Below are 23,723 nucleotides of genomic sequence, written 5' to 3' on the forward strand. Positions count from 1 at the left end.
TTCTGAGGCAGAAAAACGGTTCACATTACATCTCGATCCGACACGGTCCAAAGACAAAACGCAGACAACACAAAAGACGGAACAAAGATCAGACTCAACAAGACGAGGTATTCTGTGTATGGTACCTCGGTGCTGACTCGATTTATAACAGGACGGTGTTGACCGGGCTTTTTTACTTGCGCCCAACGTAGTGGCATGACGCCGTTGGACGAGTCTCGTGGTGAGACGACTCATATGTAAGGACCCATAAGTACGTTTTCTTTGACTCGATAGACACGAGGCGGAATTGGAATGGTGGACTGAAGTTTTCAAAAATAGAAATTTTCAAAAAGATTCGTTTGTCGCTTTATGGACGGCTTCCGAAGAATAGGGATCTCCGAAAGTCGGTCAGTTGAAGAGTTGTCTTAAGTTTGTTTTCAAAAGACGGTTTAAGTTTGAGTTGGCTCGGAAAACAGTGTATTGTTTCCAGAGACGGTTTTTTTTTTAATTCAAAATTGTATGTTTTGAAAATCGAGTTTTAAAATGTTTGAAAAGGTCTCGGGGACGGTGTATGGTCCTCGGGATCTTGAATATGTTTCGAGAAAGAGGTGTGTGCCTTTCTCGGGTTTTGAAAGAGCCATTGTCGGCACCAGACGGGTTAAAATCCGTGTCTTGACACGGCGATTATAACGGCGTAAAAAAGTGTTTTGAAATGGTTGTAGACAACCGGGTTTGAAAATCGTCATTACGACGGCCTAGAAAGGCGTGTTGTTTGAAATGGTTGTAGAAAACCGAGTTTGAAAATCGTCATTATGACGGCCTAGAAAGGCGTGTTGAAATGGTTGTAGAAAACCAGTTTAAAAATCGTTATTACGACGGCCTAGAAAGGCGTGTTGTTTGAAATGCAACGGTCGGCGAAAGACCGAGGTTTTGAAATGGCCATTATAACGGCGCAAAAGGGTGTTTTTGTTTTGAAAATTTGAAAATGACAGATCACATAACACATAAGCACTCGCAGTTTCATTATATTATGCATAATGCTGACACGGGTTTTGGCTTAAAGGGTGGGTTACACACCAAGCAATCAAACCCCGATTTTCGAGAGGGATACCAATCCAAACAAAATGTGTAAGGAGGGTGCCCTAGCCTCGTGCTCGAAGGTGATGAAAGCTCTTTGACGAAACAGAAATGTGTATCGTCAACAGTATGCTTGACTCAATCGGAATTCGAAATGCGGGGATGAGAAAACTCACGCCGACGGGTCGAGCCAATTGTTCGAAAAGGGTTAGGTTGTGGGCCCGGACAAGGAACTCGACTATGACCGTAATATCAATTAATGCATTTCAACCAAGACCTCATTCGAGTCTCACCATCTAGGGATCATAAAGACACAAGTGTCCTAGTTCTCCCCAGTGGAGTCGCCAATCTGTGGACATGGCCCACCTGCGGGTGCCCAGCCAATCTGTGGACACGGCAGCGGTCTTTTTGAAAGCCACGCTCGGCGACGTAAAAATGCTTTCGACCGGATCGTTTTAGATCGGTCGGTTTCGTCTCGGCAAGGGTCTCGAAATGATGCAAGAGATGTTCGGAGTCGCCACCAAGCATTTGTGGGATACTTGGAACCCGTTCGAATCCACTATATACCTAGGTCAACCAAGGCAAAAAGCGTTGTTTGACTTAGGTACTAAAGATAAGGAATCGTCCATATTTAGCATCTTATCTCTAGAATGACTCTCGTACTCCCTGGATAAGGTCGTCCACTATCCAAAGTTTCTGAGTAAGAGGTGAAGGTACGTATTGGGAAGCCCTTTAATCGGACACCCAATCCCGCCCGCGGTAGCGGCCTCTAATGATCTATCTTTGTTGGTTAAATGCAAAAATTGATAAAACGGGTAAATGCATGAATGCGCATCCACTACTTTGAACCTAACATGTGAGCTTTCTATGTTGGTTATTTTAATCCAAGTATCAAGTATTTGATGTCAAGTTGGATTTATTGTTGATTTGCATGCAAGACGCAAATTAAACATCCATTTACCGAATTAGGTTTTTGGTGCATAACGTGATCCATTTGTCTTAGTAAGGTGTTTTGCAAATATAATCTGAAATGGGCAGATTCGTCGTCTGATCCGTCTTGTATTCGGGTTAACCGAAGTCGAGATCGTATTGGACAAATGCTGGAGAGGGAACTGATCATGCATCAGGCAGCCATAAGAGGCGCGAGCCTGCTGGCGATGCAAACGGGTCGGCCTTGGTTTGAAAATGGAAAAATAAGTGGCTTGTTTAGGCGCGAGTCAACAGCCGATGAAAGACGTCTTCTGACCATTGAAAAGGTTTATAAAATGTATTGAAAAATAGGTGTTTAAACCCGTCTAGATTTGAAAAGGCCGTTTAGGCCGCTTTTGTGCTAATTTGAAGAACGAGACTTGAATAGTCGTCATTGTTTTGACAATATTCGACGTCGGGTTCGGTTTTCCAAGCTTGACATGAATAGTTTTGAAAATGATTATGAACTAATTGTTTTAAGTTCGTTTGTTTGTAATTAGTCAACGTTCATCATCGTACTCGGGTTAAAATCTGACATGGTATGTAGAACCAAGGATGATTTTGTGTTGGTGACTAATACATTTATTTTGAAAATGTAAAGAAATGAGAAAGGCTTTAAAATACCCTTCAAAATGTAAAGAAATCAAATAAAAGGTTTTAAAATACCTTTTATAATGTAATTAACCAAATATTATCACCGAAACACGGATTAAACCGTCATGGTATTAGGAAGCAAAGATGAAAAATGTTTCATGGTTAAAAACTTGTCATAAAAATGGTTTGAAATATTTGAAATGGTAAAAAAAACCGATTACAAATATGAAATAAAAATAAAAGAGAGGAAGAGACCAAACACGGTTTGGATTTAAGGTGAGGGGGTGCTTTAGGCACGAGCCTACTTGCTACGTAAGTAGCCCCTATCTCAACCAAAAATCCGGTTTTGGCTCATTCATCCCATGTTTGGACCATGTTATGCATGATTTAGCATGTTATAGTCATGAAACAAATGAAAAACATGATAGAAGAATATTTTTACACCCTCGTACTTACATGCTAGGCTTGAGACGAGAAACCGACGAAAGTGTATCAACTTGTTGGCCGGAAAACTCAGTTTGAAAACCGTTTTAGAAAAGTAAAATAGTGTTTTGTTAAGTTTAGTGATGGTGTAGTGGTCGAGATGGTCGGTCAAGTGGTTTAATGCATGATGATGGTACCAAACAATGTGTAAGGCTTGTGTTTACGATCGGCAGGTCGTAAACACGTGTTGGTGGGTGACTTGAGAAGTCGAGTCTAGAATTTTAAGGGAGAAAAGAGGGGGCGGACACTCGCGTAACTCTCAAATGGTGGCATTTGAGGGGTATTTATAGGAAAATGGGTGGTTGTGTATGTTTTGAGCGACATGGCCGCATGGGCTGCTCAAAGAGGCGCGAGCCATTTCGCGCGTCTTCGATTGTCTTATCGCTATCACACAAGTGTAATCATGAATTGTTCTATCCTAGGATTTGGAAGAACTTGATTTGTACTTGACCATTTAGGATTTCGGGAAATCTTAACATGGAAGCATTTGAATGGTTTATTTTTTGTGTTTGACTCGGTTTGACTCGTTGTTGGAGTCGGGATTTGAATTGTATGTCGGCTTTTGGTCTGTTGTCGATTTTAACTCTAATTAGTGTTATTACGACCCCGTCGTCATGCATTAAACACTCCAGGTACTTTTGAAAAGTTTTGAAATGTTTTACTTTCGAAATCGTTTTAAGTTTTCCGACGTATAGTTGTACACAAACTTTCGATCAAACGCTGCGATTCCTAAGCATGTTGTAGTCCGATAATCATCAGATGTTTGTTGGAGACTCGACAGATACTAGGTATCTACAGTAGTCTTGCCAGAATACTCATCGTAACAAGTATTCCACACCGCCAGTGGGGGACGCAGCTGTTCCCACCTAAGCCCCGCTCATCTCATCCGAGCGATAAACCCAAGTTCCTAAATGTGCACATCCCTTCTGTGGCGGGTTCCACAGAGGGCGAATCAAGGGCGTGAAGCCACTCCCGCAAGTGACTCCACTCAGCTGAGGATGCACCTCGCAAACCACAGATAGTTATACGATAATCACATTATGCTACCAATAATCACCCAATCAGAATCCAATGCCAATACGATATACATCAACAACACACAATTAATAACACAACCATGTAATCAATACTGAGTAGAGAAACCCAACCTGGAAAAGCAATCGCCAAGATCGTCACAATCAGCTAATCATAATCGTTCTTCAACGAAATCACCTTCTATAAACACACAATCATACAATCACAATCTAACAACAACAATACTCCCCAAACCCCCCAAATTACCCAACTAGGGTTTCAACTAAAATCAATGAAACGATATAAAAATCATACTAGGAGCTTACCCTTGGCACGCCTATCACAACGGCGTAAAGAACAAGACAATCCGACAATCCTAGCCCTTAGGATTTGTTAACAATGCGATGGATGCGATATACGTAACTGTTATTCTTCTCTTTGAAAGGTTTTTATAATGTTAAAAGTGATTAAGCAAAGTGACGGAATCCCTTTTATATTAATCTTGCATTATTAACAAAACCCGGCTAAACAATCCCGTAAGGCACACTTACTCGATCGAGTAAGTGACTTACTCGATCGAGTGTCACACTTACTCGATCGAGTACCCATTAGGTTAGCTACTGTTTTGTGTAAAAAGATACTTACTCGACAGAGTAAGTCCCACTCGATAGAGTACCCATAGACATAGAAAATCGTAGTATTACAGTTTCTAAGTCGACTGTTGAGAAAATGTAAAATATAGTAAAATATAGTACATTACCATTTGTAAATGAAAAGCTAAACATATTGTTTCAATGGTAACATATTATCATAATATGATCATTTATTGTCCTGAAATGATGACATATTTTTGTTGAAATGTATTTGACTTTATTATTTGGTTCCAAGAATAAGATGTATCCATTAATAATTGTTAGTGACTGCTAAACATATTTTTCAAAGGTAACATATTACCATAATATGGTCACCTGTTCTGAAATTGTGATTATATTATATTGAAATGTATTTGACTTTATTATTCAATTTCTATGAATAAGATGTATCCATAACATAATATTATGTGCATATAATTGGACAATATGTTACCATGTTTCAATGGTAACATATTGAACAAATATGTCAACATTTTATTTCATAAAATATAATATATTACCATTCTGAAATTGTGTGACCTTTAGTTGAATGATAACATATTAATGAAATATGGTGATATATTGTTCAGAAATGGTGCATATTATGTTAAAATGTATTTCAGTTTATTATCATGAATAAGAACCATTTAATTTGGTTATCATTTAATTTGGTTCCCAAATAAGTTGTATTTGGTATGTTAATGGGGATTCATGTTTCTAAATGCCAACATGACATAAGTTGGTCAGGCACATTTAATCAAATAATGATGACATTATTAAACAAGATGCTCACAAAACACAAAAATGTATGTGATAGGACTAATACTGTCTACATTTAAACACATAATGAGACTTGGGACAATTGAACGACATCATCACCCCCGTTGCTCAACTCCAACTCTTAGTTTGTTTGCACGATACTCTGCTCATGGATTCCAGTTCCCTCACCATATTGTTGTGCAACTGTGAGACAAGCTCTAGATTCCTCATTGTTGTCATCCTTTTATGGACGTTGACCTGCACATATTGTCACATACTGTCACAATACAAATAAACATTCAGTGGTCACATTTAGTCACAAGCTGGTCACATACTATTCACCTATCAAGATCCTCAAGTGGTCACATAATTGTCAACTTTCATGATACTAAGGTGGGCACATATGGTCATACTACTACTCACATATGGTCACCCATTACACTTGTTACCATTTTAGTAGATTATGTTATCAGCTTTTAATAGGTTACCAATGCATTTCAATATAATATTTTAGTAACTCTTATTTTGTCCAAAATGCATTTTACCACTCCACTATGTTACCACTTAAATGGTGGCATGTTACCATTTCATTGTAATACGTTATCATTGTCTACCTACAAATTCGTTAAACATGAAAACAAAAATCTAGCCATGCATATGTTACCATTTGAGGTATATTATGTTTAACACTTCAATATATTATGTTATCATTTATGTTTCCATTGCAGTTTATCGACATGTTACCACTTGCAGTGTTACAAGTATCCATTCCGGTAGCATATGGTAAAATATTTCGATCACTAATCATCAACCTAAAATAATCTTGTATATGTTGTCATTTAGTTAAGCAATGTTACCATTTCTAATACATATGAATTACATTATGTATCTTATAAATATGTCCTCATATTTCAACTATATATCACCACACAGCACCCTAACACATACAAACAAGTATAACATTGATAAATACGAAAACAAAATACATAGGTTAGAGCTAAAGTACATTTAAACAAGCTTTAACCTAACTATCATGACCCTAAACAAACATTAAGGTTGCACATCATCTTAACTTAACAAAAAAAAAAAAAGAACAACTCACAAAAGTAACAAAAAATCAGATTTGAGTGAGAAAAACAAACCAAAAAAGGGAAACAAAAATTAGGGTCCTTCTTTAATAATGATTTTTTTTTCATACTTGTTTAAAAAAAAATTGATTATGTTTTTATGTATCAATCAAGAATAATAAAAATAAAAATATTAAAACAAACCTTCAACATTGTTACCAACTCTTGTAGTAGCTTTTTTCACCATTTTTGGAGATGGATCTAGAGGTTTCGGAAGATGGAGAGAGAAAAGGATGTGAGATGAATTTCTCGTCATTTTATGTATTTAGTTTGGATGAAATGATGGAGAGAAGATGAAGATGAAATGGAGATGAAGATGATTATGTTCGGTCTTGTGGTTTTGTACAGTTTTTGTTTTGTTTTTGGAAGTGAGAAGATGAAGATGAATACTTTATGTGCTTTTATTTTTTGTTGTAAATTTTGATATCTTGCATCTGATTTGAAATAGGATAGGATGATTATGTCGCTTTCAAATTTTGCATTGGGAAGGAAAGAATTTTCAATTATATAAATGGAAATGTCACTTCCCATTTTAGTCTACTATTTGCCTATGCTACCCTATACTCAACTTGCAACCAAACGCACATGACTCATCTCATACCATTTTCGCATAATATGATACTATCCTACCCGTCTCAAGCAAGACTTATTGTAAATTAGGAGATGTGGAGAAAAAAAGATTGGAGAGAGGTGGATAAATTGGATGTTTCATTGTAGAAGAGGATGTAAAAGCAGAAATGGAGAAAGGGATGAAAATGTTTAAGAAAAAGTAAAATAAAACGAGGCATAAATGGTAGATAATTAAGAAGTTTGTAAACTGCCAAGGATTTGGGTATTGCTTTTTCACATACGCATTTTACTCTTTCACATACATCATTTACAATTTTATCTTTGTCATTTTTTCAATCCCCTCATCCAATTGTTTAGTTAAGCAAAATAGTAGCACGATTTATGTGTTCAAATTTCTAATGTCTATCATTAAACATCTCGTACTTCATTCATTCCGAAAATTGGCTAATATATTAACGTTCATAATCATTCATACCAGGAGTTCAGAGTTTAGTTTGTTTTCACTCTTTGTATTGTATTTCACTTTCTTTGTCAGTATCCATTATCGCAAACAAGCACCTTATATTCAACATCATGATTGATTTGCCAGAGGAACAAGTAAAGCAGAGGCAATTGAAGGAAGTGAAAGGCAATGGCTGAAGACATTAGTTGCTCAGAGGATCTATTAAATATTTCACATTTCTTTTTTAGTTGACTAATATGAAAAACAGTAGCACGAGTTTAACCTAACCACTAGCACCGCCCACCAGGCCAGAAGCCACCGTTCCACCAACCAAACCACCACGCCTTCCACCATTGATGGTAATTGATAACCAAGATACTAACTGACCCTAATTTTAGAACAAAATTATTGATAAATGAGTTATTCTTAATTGCAAAACAAAATAAATTACTTCACTACTGGAAGAACTTGGAGATTTCAATCCATTATTAAAGTTTTACAACAATTGAATTCAATTTTAGGGGAAAAGGCATAATCAAAACCCAATTTGTCTAGATTTAAGAAAAAGGCTATAACATGGAAAGTTAATGAAAAAGTGTATGTGAAAGAGTAAAATTCGTATGTGAAAAAGCAATACCGAAGGATTTTGTTGGGTTTTAGTTAAAAGGCTGGGTCTTATGGATCGCCTTATTAAACAATTAATCTATGTTATATGACGGTTTCATAAGAGAGTTATTGTTAAGAGAATGTTTTTTTTTTCTCGGGTAAGAGTAATAACACAAATTGTTGTGTAAGACCACTTTATCCATAAGATTAGCCTGATAACTAAAAGTCCAAATAAATTAGTTAATAAACTTGTAAAAAAAAATATTATTTTGATAACCTAAAATTTTATATTGATAAATTATATATTTAGCTATGTCATTTTTTATCATAAAATGTCAGGTCGTTAAAATAAAAATAAACTAGTCTTAAACCCGCGTACTACGCGGGGCTGTTTTTAAAAATTGTAATATAATTAGTTATTGACATTTCGATCGACCCACCCATTTTTATCAAGGTCTAAACACGTAGACCTTGACCAGGTACCCAAAACAACTCAAACTCGCAATGATTCGAAAATTTACAGTCAAGGTATCACCTCGAAATAAACTAAATTTATGATAACTATATTTTCATTTTTTTAAAATAAAAAGGACAAAAAATGACATGATATCGAGAGATATTTTAAAAAAAATCAAAAATAATAATTGTTAAAATATTTAATATGATTAAATATTAATTTCAATTACAATTTAATATTAAATGTAGACCTCTCAAAAGCAACCCGTCCCGAAAAAACTTACCCGAGACCCGAAATTGACCAGAACTACATCACTCAAATGTGTCCCGAAACCCAGATTGACCCGAGCTTTATTGACCCGTAACTGACCCGACCCGAAAATGATCCGATCTGAAGCCACTTAATCCGAATATGACCTGACTGAACATAACTCTAAGTGAACCGAAAAGACTTGAAATGACTTTTTCTCTCTTATTCATTGACCTAGCTAGACCCGACTCGAAATAGATGTAACACCCCCATACTCCAAGTGCGTTACCAGGACCACTCAGGTATAAGGATGCTACCATCTCGGTTACCCGAGGCAATGATAATCAAATAGACAATAACGAAACAACATTTAAATAGTAATACTTTAGCGAAAGGTTACAATCCAAAACCAAAACCAAAATACGAATACAAGTTCTCAAACCAACTGTCTAGCAACTAACTGAAATGTTTATTAAACTACTAAGCTACGGCGAAGACTTCTATCATCGACGGTGGCACATCCCAACCTATCCCAAAGAATCGACTCATACCGCTCAATAATCGCTCACTATCCCCGAATGGATCACCACGCTTTTAAAACATTAAACGGGTCGATTAATCACACAATTTATATAAACCAACAACACAAGAAAACAAACAAATCAATCATCACGGATATTCTCCGAACTCCAAACCCAACTCCACAATCCTGACTACATACTAAAGTGTGTAGCCCTGCCAGAGTGCTCATCGCAACAGGTCACTCCTCGCCGCCAGTGGGGGACCGCAGCCGTTCCCACCTAAGCCCCGCTCATCTCCATCGAGCGATAAACCCAAATCCATTAATGTGCACATCCCTTCTGTGGCGGGTTCCACAGAAGGCGAATCATGGGCGTGAAGCCACTCCCGCAAGTGACTCGACTCAGCCAGGGACGCACCCCGAAGAACACAGACAGATACAATCAACCACAACTACTATCAACAATCAAAACCAACAACCGTCACAATACGAGTATGATAATATTCAACAATCACAAACACCAATCAACACATCATGGGACTAATACTGAGTAGGGAAACCCTACCTGGAAAGCACAACACAATCAGACGATCTCACAGCTGATATCAAAACGCTTCCTCTACGAATCCTCCTCCTAACATACAAACATATAATCACTACCAATCACAAAATACAACAAAACCCCCAATTCCCAATATTAGGGTTTAACCAACTTTAACGAAATACTATAAAAACGGTACATAGATCTTACCCTCGACGCAAGGATTACAACGGTATAAAGAAAGGTAAAATCCGACCTTCCAAGCTCCGGGATTTGCCAACAATGCGATTGAAGCGAAGAACGTAGTTTGATTTCTCTTTTTGAAAGTAATTAGGTTTAAAAGTGTTTAAAGAAAAGTGACGGAAGTTATTATATACTTAATCGCATTATTAACAAAACCCGACAAATCAACTCCCGTAAACCGGCTACTCGATCGAGTAGCTGAGGTACTCGATCGAGTGCACCCTTACTCGATCGAGTATCTACGTTACTCGATCGAGTACCCAACAGGTCAGAAACTATTTATAAGACGCAACACACCCTTACTTGACAGAGTAAGGTCTACTCGATAGAGTAGCCAGAGACTCGTAAATCCGTAGTATTACAGTCTTCCCTCCTTAAAAAGAACTTCGTCCCCGAAGTTCAAACCACAACAAAACAAAGACACACTACAACACTCCCGACTCCACAACCAAAACATAACTCAGCATAAATCATGTTACTAACCCAAACTCAACCCGACTCAACGACAACAACCATACCGACACAACATAAAAAGGGTATAAAAACTCTTAGAAACTCTTTGTGATCATCTCCTACCCCCCTAAAAGGAACAAGGTTACGTCCCCGTAACCATACATACCTGATCAAAAAGGAAAGGGTAACGCTCTCTCATAGCCTCATCTGCCTCCCATGTAGCTTCCTCAGTCTCATGGTTAGACCAAAGGATCTTAAGCAAAACTGTCTCACCACTCCTAGTCTTCCTAACCTTCCGGTCAAGAATCTGCTTAGGTACCTCCAGATATGATAAAGACTCATCTAGCTCTAAGCTCTCCGCCTCTAACACATGTGATGGGTCACTCATATACTTCCGCAGCTGCGATACATGAAACACATTATGCACTCTCTCTAATGCAGCCGGTAAAGCCAGACGATATGCAACCTCTCCAACCCGCTCTAAGATCTCATAAGGGCCGATGAACTTCTGACTTAGCTTGCCTTTCTTCCCAAATCTCATAACCTCACGCATAGGAGACACTTTCAGAAGAACCTTATCCCCAACCTGAAACTCTATATCCCGGCGATGTAGATCTGCATAACTCTTTTGCCTATCCTGAGCTGCTCTCATCCGTTCCCTGATCATCTTAATTTGTTCAACCATCTCATGTACCATCTCTGGTCCTAGAACCACTGCCTCAGCACTGTCGTCCCAACAAATCGGACTCCTGCATCTCCTCCCATATAAAGCCTCAAACGGTGCCATGCCAATACTAGTGTGGTAGCTGTTGTTGTAAGAAAACTCTATCAAATCCAACCTCTGTTCCCAGCTACCACCAAAGTCCATCACACAAGCTCGTAACATATCCTCAAGAGTTTTGATCGTTCTCTCAGTCTGACCGTCTGTCGCAGGATGAAATGTTGTACTCATCTTCAAAGTTGTTCCCAAAGATTCCTGCAACTCTTTCCAAAACCTTGAGATAAACCTCGCATCTCTATCAGATACTATGTCCTTAGGGACTCCATGTAACTTAAGCACATTCTTCCGATAAGCCATAGCTAATTGTGCTTTAGTCCATGTATCTTTCATTGTCACAAAGTGAGCTGACTTGGTCAGTCGATCCACTATTACCCATATCATGTTGTTACCCTGTTGACTCTTTGGCAAACCCACGATAAAATCCATAGAAATGGATTCCCACTTCCACTCAGGTACCTCTAAAGACTGAATCTTACCTTGTGGTCGTCTCTGTTCCCCTTTAACTCTCTGGCATGTCAAATAACGGGCCACAAACTCAACTGTTTCTTTCTTCATCCCAGGCCACCAAAATGTGTTCTTCAAGTGCTTGTACAGTTTGTCACCACCTGGATGTACTGAATATGGTGTACAATGTGCCTCTGTCATGATAGTCTTTTTCAGCTCCTCGTCATTAGGGACACACCACCTACCATCAAACCTCAAACTACCATCTGTATGAATAGAGAATCAAGACACTGTCCCTTTCTCTACTCCAGCTCTCCACTCAACCATCTTAGGATCCAAAGCCTGTTTACCTCGAATATCAAAGATCAGCCGTCTTGTCAAATCTCCCACAAAGATCCCCTCTCTGCATCATATGTATCCCAAACTTCCCCACCTCATCTCTCAACCTCATCAAAGATAGAGTTGTACACAGGGAATGTACACTCTTCCTACTCAAAGCATCTGCAACAACATTGGCTTCCCTTCATGGTAGATAATATCCATGTCATAATCGCCAATCAGCTCCATCCACCTCCTCTGTCTCATGTTCAACTCATTTTGAGTGAAGATGTACTTGAGACTCTTGTGATCCGAAAATACCTTAAAGGTCGCCCCATAAAGGTAATGTCTCCAAATCTTGAGAGCAAACACCATTGCACCCAACTCTAGATCATGTGTAGGGTAGTTCTCCTCATACGGCTTCAATTGTCTAGAAGCATAGGCAATCACCTTACCGTTCTGCATCAACACACATCCCAACCCATTCTTTGAGGCATCTGTATAAACCTCAAAGTTCTCGATCCCTTCAGGCAATGCTAATATAGGAGTTGTGGTCAAACGCTCCTTTAATGTTTGGAACGCCGTCTCACAACTCTCATCCCAACGGAACCTGTTTTCTTTCCTCATCAAAGCTGTCATAGGTCTAGCTATCTTGGAGAAATCTTTCACGACCCGTCTGTAGTATCCAGCTAAACCCAAGAAACTCCTGATCTCAGCAACATTCTTTGGTGCTTCCCACTTTGTCACTGCCTCAATCTTTGCCGGATCCACACTACTCCCTCCTTAGAGATCACATGCCCCGAAAAGCAACTTTCTCTAACCGAACTCACACTTGGACAAAACAGCATATAACTCATGCTCCCTCAAAGTCTGCAACACAATCCTCAAATGCTCTTCATGCTCCTCCTTAGTCTTGGAGTAGACTAAGATGTCATCGATAAACACCACCACAAACTTGTCCAAAAACTGTCTGAAGATTCTGTTCATCAAGTCCATAAACACAGCCGGCGCATTAGACAACCCAAACGGCATCACCACATACTCATAATGGTCATACCTCGACGTGAAAGTTGTCTTTGGTATGTCCACCTCTCTAATCTTCACCTGATGGTACCCCGACCTCAAATCAATCTTGGAAAAGACTGATGCACCACTCAACTGATCAAACAGGTCATCTATCCTTGGCAAAGGATACTTGTTCATCACCGTCACTCGGTTCAGCTCTCTGTAGTCTATGCACAACCTCAAACTCCCATCTTTCTTCTTCACGAAAAGAATTGGTGCTCCCCACGGCGATACACTAGGTCTAATGTATCCCTTCTCTATCAGATCATCTAACTGTTTCCTGAGCTCCTCCATCTCTTTAGGACCCATCCGGTACGGTGCCTTAGAGATTGGCCTCGTCCCCCGATTTCAACTCAACCGTGAAATCTATCTCCCTCTTCGGTGGCAACCCTAATCTCCTCCGAAAGACATCTGCAAACTCTCCCACCACTGGTATCTGATCAACTGTCGGACTCTCTATCCGGTCATCTCTCACATGGCATAAGATCAAAGGGCATCCCTTCCTCAGATAAGACTTCAAGGTGACAGCTGCAATCAACTTAACTTTGGGTTTGACCAGAAACCCACGATAAGACACACTAACACCCTTAGGACCTCTTAAAGGCACTTTCTTTTGATGACAGTCTATCTTAACTTTATACTTTCCCAACCAATCCATCCCGACTATCATCTCAAAACCGTCAAAAGGAAACTCTAGCAAGTCTACAGGTAGATCAACTTGCCCAACTATCATAGACACATCTCTATACAACCTCCCACATGATACAGACTCACCCGAAGGTATAAAAACTTTCTCACTTACAGACTCATATACCCTCAAACCCAACCGTTTAACATGACTCGATGATACAAACGACTGAGACGCCCCCGAATCAAACAAAACAAAGGTATGAATACCGTTAACAAGAAAAGTACCAGTGATAACATGTGCATCATCCTCAGCTGCTTTCTTGTCCATCATGAACAACTTTCTACTGGTCTTATGTCCACCTCCCTGGACAGTACTGGCTGATGTGGTCCGCTTAGCACCCGACCCCTGGTTGTTGTTATTGTTCGTAGCTGATTTCTGATAAGAATTACCACCATTACGGTTACCTCCTCCCTAATAGCTCTGACTTCCCCGGTTAGACCATGACCCGGACGGTCTATTGCTCGCATAACTCTGTGCAGGTCCCTGAGAATAGCTCCCCCGAGCCGATCCCTGAAAAGCTCTCGGTGCACTCGTGCACTCATGTCTCTTGTGGCCTACACCGCCACAGCCAAAGCAAGTCATCCCCCAACTACCACTACTACTCACACGGCCACGCCCAAAGGAAGCCCCAAAGATCAACCCCGACCCAAAGAAAACCCTCTAGCTTGATTGTGGTTGCCTTTCTTGTGACTAGATTGGCCACCACCCTCACTCTCAGCCTTTCTTTTCTCAACACCCACTCTCTCCTGAGCCATCTCCACCAACCTCTCAGCTCTCCCAGCCCTCTCATAAGCTTCCTTAACATCAGTAAGGACTCCCACATGTAGCTTATCCATGATCTTAGGGGTCAACCCCTCTCAAACCTCGGCGCCGGTTCTCCTCACTCAAACTCATATCCTCGATACCTAGACTTCTCATTAAACTCGCTTGTAGTACTCAAAGAATCGACATATCGGATGTCATCTTAAACCCATCAAACTCTTCTCTCAACTTACTCCTCACATGTTCCGGTACAAACTCTTTCCTCATAGCCCTCCGAAACTCTTCCCAAGGTATAGCAGGTAAGCCCTGGTTCGCATACATCTCCCTAGCACTCACCTTCACCTTATCCCACCACTCGCCACCGCTTCCCTCGGGTAGAACGCAGCTTGTTCTACTCTCATCTCATCGGACAAGTGAACCAGGTCTAGTATGTTCTCCATCTCACGATGCCAGTTGTCAAGAAGGTTTGGTTCCCTTGTCCCCTTGTACTCTTTTGGGTTAAACCTCGCTATATAAAGGCTGATCTTAGAGTGATCAACCTCCTTGTCCTTTCCCACTTTCTTTAAGGCCTTTGTAAGAGCATCCTGATGCTCCAACATCTTAACGATATCATCTATGTTCATGGTCTCAGCTCTCGCATACAAAGCGTTTCTCTTGGGCGGCATCTTGAAGCTATATAAGAAAGGGTAGACATAAACATACGCACTAAAACCTCAAAACACGAAAGCGGACTGCCTAGAACACACTCGATCGAGTGCCTAAACATACTCGATCGAGTAGCGGCTACTCGATCGAGTGCCCACCATACTCGATCGAGTGCCCCGACATCAGACCCCAAAAAGACCTTCTGGTCTCTAACATACTCGATCGAGTGCCCTATGTACTCGATCGAGTACCCAAAAACACGATTCTGGTTCTAAAAAAATGTCAAATACCCACTCGATCGAGTATCTCACCTATTCGATCGAGTACCCCCTTACTCGATCGAGTCATGCTGACTCGTATATACTACCCGCATGTTATCTCACACATCCCAACATACTATGCAACTTTATAAACTCGACATATAATATAGTTAAGCATGCAATCCTACCAAGCTTTTCATATGATCAACAAAACAACTATATCATATTATCAAACGCCACATAGTAAACATCCAACATGCTTCTTGTTCAAACAACAGTTCTATATATATATAACCAACCTTTCATGCACAAACTCAACCTTCTACTCCAAACATCCAACAATTACAGCATACATCACCACATTCACCTACAAACTAACAAACATCACGTACGACCTTGACATATACCCCCCATGTGACCGGTTCAAAATTGTAGGGCGAGTTCGCGACTTTAGGACGTCTCCCAAGCCTTTGCATTAGCTCCTACAACCTTTACCCCGGGTTCATTTTAATTGACTCCCTATATTCATTAGACTCATTGGTTACAGGTTTCAGGATCGTCGCTCTGATACCATTTTGTAACACCCCTATACTCCAAGTGCCTTACCAGGACCACTCAGGTATAAGGATGCTACCATCTCGGTTACCCGAGGCAATGATAATCAAATAGACAATAACGAAACAACATTTAAATAGTAATACGTACTTTAGCGAAAGGTTACAATCCAAAACCAAAACCAAAACCAAAATACGAATACAAGTTCTCAAACCAACTGTCTAGCAACTAACTGAAATGTTTATTAATCTACTAAGCTACAGCGGAAGACTTCTATCATCAGACGGTGGCACATCCCAGCTATCCTAGTAACTCGACTCATACCTGCTCAATAACTGCTCACCATCCCCGAATGGATCACCACAGTTTTTAAAACATTAAACGGGGTCAAGATTAATCACACAATTTATATAAACCAACAACACAAGAAAACAAACAGCTCAATCATCACAGATATTCTCCGAACTCCAAACCCAACTCCACAATCCTGACTACACACTAAAGTGTGTAGGCCTGCCAGAGTGCCCATCGCAACAGGTCACTCCTCGCCGCCAGTGGGGGACTGCAGCCGTTCCCATCTAAGCCCCGCTCATCTCTATCGAGCGATAAACCCAAATCCATTAATGTGCACATCCCTTCTGTGGCGGGTTCCACAGAAGGCGAATCATGGGCGTGAAGCCACTCCCGCAAGTGACTCCACTCAGCCAGGGACGCACCCCGAAGAACACAGACAGATACAATCAACCACAACTACTATCAACAATCAAAACCAACAACCGTCACAATACGAGTATGATAATATTCAACAATCACAAACACCAATAAACACATCATGGGACTAATACTAAGTAGGGAAACCCTACCTGGAAAGCACAACACAATCAGACGATCTCACAGCTGATATCAAAACGCTTCCTCTACGAATCCTCCTCCTAACATACAAACATATAATCACTACCAATCACAAAATACAACAAAACCCCCAATTCCCAATATTAGGGTTTAACCAACTTTAACGAAATACTATAAAAACGGTACATAGATCTTACCCTCGACGCAAGGATTACAACGGTATAAAGAAAGATAAAATCCGACCTTCCAAGCTCCGGGATTTGCCAACAATGCGATTGAAGCGAAGAACGTAGTTTGATTTCTCTTTTTGAAAGTAATTAGGTTTAAAAGTGTTTAAAGAAAAGTGACGGAACTTATTATATACTTAATCGCATTATTAACAAAACCCGACAAATCAACTCCCGTAAACCGGTTACTCGATCGAGTAGCTGAGGTACTCGATCGAGTGCCCCCTTACTCGATCGAGTATCTACGTTACTCGATCGAGTACCCAACAGGTCAGAAACTATTTATAAGACGCAACACACCCTTACTCGACAAAGTAAGGCCTACTCGATAGAGTACCCAGAGACTCGTAAATCTGTAGTATTACAATAGACCTGACCAACAAAACAGAAACATACCCGAATCCCGAAGTGACCGACCCGACCCGACCCGAATTAACCCAAAATCAATGAGAGACCTAAACTGGCCCGACCCAAACTGGCCCGACCCGATTAACCCGTCTACCAGGCCTACTTAAAAGAAATGCGTTATAAACCATTTCTAACATGTATACTACTAATCCCGACACAATTCGAAACCTGTGTAATTTGAAGTAGACGTGTTAGAGAGGTCCGCTTTTGTCGTTTCATATAAATTAGAATGTTTTTTTCTTAAAACAAAACAAAAAAAACAAAAAAAAAATAACCAAATATAAATTGCATGTACTTAGTTATAAAAATTGTGATTAAATATCTTCCATTAGAACCAATTACTCAATTTTGTAGGGCATAAGGATTATAAAACGTCATGCCTATAATATTTCAACCTTTATAAATTAAAGAATTTAACGCTATTATAAATTAAAGAATTCATTTCCTTCCATTCTTTCACCTAAATTATCGCTATCCATGTATTTGCTGAGGTCTTCTTTGTTGGACCATCTTTTCGACTTCATTCCTTTTGAAGTTGTTATAACTCTTAGGGTGGATAATCATGGCAATAATATAAAATTGTAAGAAAGTTTTTGGTATTTTGGTATTTGTTCAACAACATTGCCGTAAATGACTAAATGGTAGTACGAAGTAGTGAAGTACAAACATAGTAGTATTGTAGTAGTTTAGTACTGTATTAAGATTAGTATATTTAAGATTTACACCGTAAAATTTAAGAATGTGAGTTATAACTGATTATGTGAACATAAAAAGATTTGGGACTATAAATAAATGCATAAAATGAAAAATATATTGCAAAATATTACAATGTAATATAAAAGGTGAAAAGATTATTCTGATGATACTTCGTTTTTAAATTTCTAGTAAGTTTTGTTTCATCTTGAAAATATTTTGTATTAATAGAGATAATCTTCCATTTATATTGGATAAACTTTGGATTAATTTAGGCAAATATATTCAAGAATAATAATTCTCGATCAAACATGAATGAAGTTACGTAAATATAGCCAAGTATTTTGGATAAATGAAGAGAAATTTAGTCAAACGTGTTTACTGACCTTAATTAGACCATGTCACCTAATATTATGAGATTTTGCATTAATATTTAATTTGTTTTTTTTATAGAAACGACACGTGGCAGTCAATAATAACTATGACACGTGGCAACCAAAGAGGCACCCGGTTTTAGCTTTAATATAATATATATGATATGATATATGATATGATTTAATTTTTTTGCTAACGACTTCTCGCGTTTTGGGCCAGTCCTATAATATAAGACGGTCCTATAGGAGAATTGCTGGATTAATAATATACAAAAAGGCCCATTGAAACTGGAAACATCCGAAGCCATAGATCCATAAAACCCATATAATAAACCTAAGACAGAACAACCGTGATATAAATAACCCATATTCGTTCATTTCCCTGAAACCCTAGCAGTCCCATTCATTCCCTCACTTGATTCCGCCTCCTTGCAGCAAAAATGTCATCAACAACAGCAGCCGTGAGGCCTCTAGTCTCAGTTCAACCCCTTGATTCAGACATGTCCACCGATGGAAGCAACACATCAGCCCTTCCAGAGGTGATGAAGGCTCCCATCCGTCCTGACGTTGTTAACTACGTTCACTCTAACATCTCTAAGAACTCCCGTCAACCTTACGCCGTCTCTCGGAAAGCCGGTCATCAAACCTCCGCCGAATCCTGGGGTACCGGTCGTGCTGTCTCTCGTATCCCACGTGTCCCTGGTGGTGGTACCCACCGTGCCGGTCAGGGTGCCTTCGGTAACATGTGTCGTGGCGGTCGCATGTTTGCCCCTACTGAGATCTGGCGTAGATGGCACCGTAAGATCCCTGTTAACCAGAAGCGTTATGCTGTTGTCTCCGCTGTTGCGGCTTCTGCTATTCCTTCTCTTGTCACTGCCCGCGGTCACAAGATTGATACTGTCCCTGAACTCCCTCTCGTCGTCTCCGACTCCATCGAGTCCATTGAGAAGACTTCTGCTGCCATGAAGGTCTTGGAGAAGATCGGCGCAATTGCTGACGTGGAGAAGGCGAAAGCCAGCGTCGGTATCCGTCCTGGAAAGGGTAAGATGAGGAACAGGCGATACATTTCTCGCAAGGGCCCACTCATTGTGTATGCGACCGAGGGGGCGAAGCTCGTCAAGGCGTTTAGAAACATCCCAGGTGTTGATATATGCCACGTGGACAGGCTAAGTCTGCTGAAGCTAGCACCCGGGGGTCACCTTGGGAGGTTCGTGGTTTGGACCAAGGGTGCGTTTGACAAGCTGGACTCGATCTTTGGCGGGTTTGATAAGGTGAGCGAGAAGAAGAACAAGTATTTGTTGCCGAGGGCTAAGATGTTGAATGGGGATTTGAATAGGATTATTAATTCGGATGAGATTCAGTCTGTGGTGAGGCCGACGAAGAAGGGTGTTAACAGGGCTGTTTTGAAGAAGAATCCTCTTAAGAACTTGAATGTGATGTTGAAGTTGAACCCGTATGCTAAGGCTGCTAAGAGAATGGCTTTAATTGCTGAGAACCAGAGGGTTGCTGATAAGGCTAATAACGTTAATAACAAGAGGTCTACTCTCTCCAAGGTAATGCATACATTCTTTCACTCAAAGTATTTATTTTTTATTATTATTTGTGCTTTCACTGAAAGTATTTATTTTAATTTAATACTCTTATATTTTTGATAGGTCACAATGTTAATGGTGAATTCTGCAATTACTGATATTGTATATAATACTCCCTTTGTCCCAATCATTTGTTTGCTCTTTTTTTTTTTTTTTTTTTTTTTTTTGCCTTTTTTTAATTACGATACCCCATACAAAGAATTTTTTTTAAAAAAAAAGCAAACAAATTATTGGGATGAAGACAGTAGCTAGAAATGATCTTGTAGCGGTTCTAAGTCAAGTTGAATTATCATTTTTTTATGAAGATTTGATTACTGTTGTGGCTAGATACCATTGTGTTAATGGATTGATCTAAAAAAATTTTATATACATTATAACTTGCAAATTGCAATTGTTGCAATTTAAGGGTTACTCTTGCACCTGACACTAGGTCAGTATCATACTTCCATCTCAAAATTTGTCTTCTTTCTCAGGATTTGGTTGTTATGCTGTAAAGGCAGCATATACTCCATAATGTAGTAATAGTTTTTTGAACCTGTTTTGAAATGGTGCTATATAATATCATGGTGATGTAGAAGGTTATTCATTTTTGAATCCCTTGAAGTTTGTGTTAGCTGAGTTCCGACATAATACTTAATCTTGCTATATGAGCTTGTGGAATTCTATTAGTGTATAATGTTTAGCAATATCGTCTCTTGGTTGTGCTGTGCTGATTACTGTCTTGTTGGCTTGTCTTCTAATCCAATGCAGGAGGAGCTTTCTACTATCAAGGCTTCTGGAAGGTCGTTCTACAAGACTATGATCTCAGATTCTGACTACACTGAGTTTGAGAACTTCACAAAGTGGCTCGGCGTATCACAGTAATTTGGCTTTTATACACTTTCATTTTGTCTAGGTGAATTTTGAAAACATGAGAACTAGATTTATCTTACTTTCCAAATTTTGTATCTGTCTTTGGTAACAACGCTTTTTGAATGGATTATACTCTCTTATTGCTTCACCGTTCCCGTGAGTCTGGGATTGTCTTTGTTTTGCCTGGCCGTGCACTTTGATCATTGTATCAAACCCAGCTTTTAGCCCTTGATACCTAGCACCAACATCCAATCACTTGATCTCCCACGATGTACCACAAACAATGATTGCATCATTTTAGCAGCTTCATCAGCATTGCTAAAATACTTGCCACGATAATGAGTTATTTTCCTGCTACAAGGCTTCTTTATTTTTCAACAAGCTATAAGTTGGCCGTTATCTTTCCAGCATCACAAAAACATGTATTCTGCCTTCGTCCCTTCCTTCAAATTTCTGCCTTCGTCCCTCCCTTCAAATTATTGCTTTACCTTTGATTTTATTGTTTTTTTGGCAACTGCTACTAGAGGTGGTAAAAAAATCAATACCAATTAACACTTGAAGCCTAATTCCAATTAACACCGAATCCCAATTTTTCACTTGAAAAAACTAAAATGCCCCTTTTTTACCCAAGTCATAAAACACATTTAACCTAACTTTTCAACTTATCACTCGTACCCTATCAAATTCACCTTCATCACTCCACTTTTCAACTTCATCACTATCCTTTATCAAATTAGTCTACTCATTTGAAGAATTTAACCTAATAAAATTTACCTTCATCATTTACTTGATTTACCTGGAAAAACCCTCTGTCGACATTTTCTACTCATTCTCAAGATTGTTATCCATCCTTCCTCACTTTTTATTCTTAATTTTCCTTTAACTTAGTAGCAGACATGTTAGAAAGTTCAATGATTTCCCGAGTTATTTTTTTATTAGATTGCATGATTGAAGTGTGTATTAGATTTCATAAACTCTAATTTTTGAATTTTTAATTTTATTGAAAGTTGTTCCATTGATTTGTTTAATTAAACTTTTGTTTTTATTATCACTTTAAACATGTTTGATTACAAAGATTTGACTAATTTAATTGGTTTCTTTCTAAAAAGTTGATAGCTTTTAGTTGATGATGCAAAAGTTGTATAAACCCATTTAGGGGGTGTTTGTTTCGCGCACGGGTATGAGTTTGGAACTAAGTTAAAGTTGAAATATGTAAAATCGAGTACTTCAATAATAACTTTAACATATAAAATCATGAAAGTAAAGATTTAATCAAATAATTATATAAAATATTTCATTTATAATGTCATAATATTTATTTTCACATTTTTGTTTATTATAATGTGATACCCATGAGTATTAATCTCATACCCCCCTCATCGGGTATGAGAAACTCTAAAAATAATTCCCTTGAAATCCCCAGTTCTTTTTTGAAAATTATGTGAGTCTAAATAAAAATTGGATTATCATCATCAGAGATAGAGATTGTTACATATTCAATCAAACAAAACTATAACCAAATTCAACTACAATAACAAAAAAAGGAGCAAGTTGTCAAGAATCTCCAAGTCGTTGTATTCCATCATCTTGTTTACTTTATAATTGAGGTACTTTCTGTCAATGGTGGGTGAAAGGTAAGTGATTAGTTCCGATTCCGATATGGCGACAGTTGTTTTGATGGTTCAATCGGAGTAGTTTGGTGATAGTAATCATGTAGGGAAGTAGAGGTTTTCGTACGAAAGGTGAGGGAGGTCACTGCGCAGCAAGCCATAATGGTGACTGATGAGGTGGTGGTTGCCGATGGTGAGGGTTTGTCGCTCAGATCTGGTGGCGGACTGGCGGAGTGGTTGTTGGGGTGATGGATGGTGAAAGTTAATGGAGAAGAAGAAGAAAAGTTAATTTTATGTTTGGTCATATATTTACAAAGTACAGTACAAAAAATTTGACCTGTTAAACAAGTAGTAAGTCATCTAGACTATTTTGAGTTTATACCATTAAAAGTTGGGATTATTCTAGAATAAATCTTAGGTGGGATTATTTTGAGCAGAAGGGTAATAGGTTGGATTATTCTTATCAATTAACCCTATCAAAAAACCCTTGATTTTATGATTTGTAATGCAAATTTCCCTTCAGAATTTCTTGATAAAAGGAGTCCTAAATTTGTAGTTGCTTTTAAATGATAATTAAGTTACTACTGAGGGTTTGCTTGGATTGTGGGTAAAAGAGGAGGAATGAGTAGGGGAGTGATATGTGAGGTGCATTTTTTCATGTTTGGTATGAGAGTAATCATTACTCTTATATGTCAAACCTATCATCAATGAAATCATTATCCCTGTAATTAATTTTCCCAGTAATTATCACCCAAATAAAATTTACCACCTGATTATTCCATGGATTCCAGACAAGCTCTGGGCATAATGGAATTCTTGGATTTTCTTTACTTTAAAATATGAGCAAATTACTATAATATGTTATGGAATCTAAAATTG

The 23,723-nt window shown here is 38.9% G+C and overlaps 1 protein-coding gene across 1 annotated transcript; it reads left to right on the forward strand.

Annotated features, from left to right (window-relative positions):
• Positions 1-19,090: 19,090 nt before the first annotated feature.
• LOC141605660 (large ribosomal subunit protein uL4-like) lies at positions 19,091-21,382 on the forward strand. The gene is made up of 2 exons (XM_074424536.1): positions 19,091-20,343; positions 21,133-21,382. The coding sequence occupies exons 1-2, from the start codon at positions 19,231-19,233 to the stop codon at positions 21,244-21,246; spliced, it is 1,227 nt and encodes a 408-aa protein (XP_074280637.1). The 5' UTR covers positions 19,091-19,230; the 3' UTR covers positions 21,247-21,382.
• The last annotated feature ends 2,341 nt before the right edge of the window (positions 21,383-23,723 follow it).

The sequence above is a fragment of the Silene latifolia genome, chromosome 10 (assembly GCF_048544455.1).
Source record: "Silene latifolia isolate original U9 population chromosome 10, ASM4854445v1, whole genome shotgun sequence".
NCBI lineage: Eukaryota > Viridiplantae > Streptophyta > Magnoliopsida > Caryophyllales > Caryophyllaceae > Silene > Silene latifolia.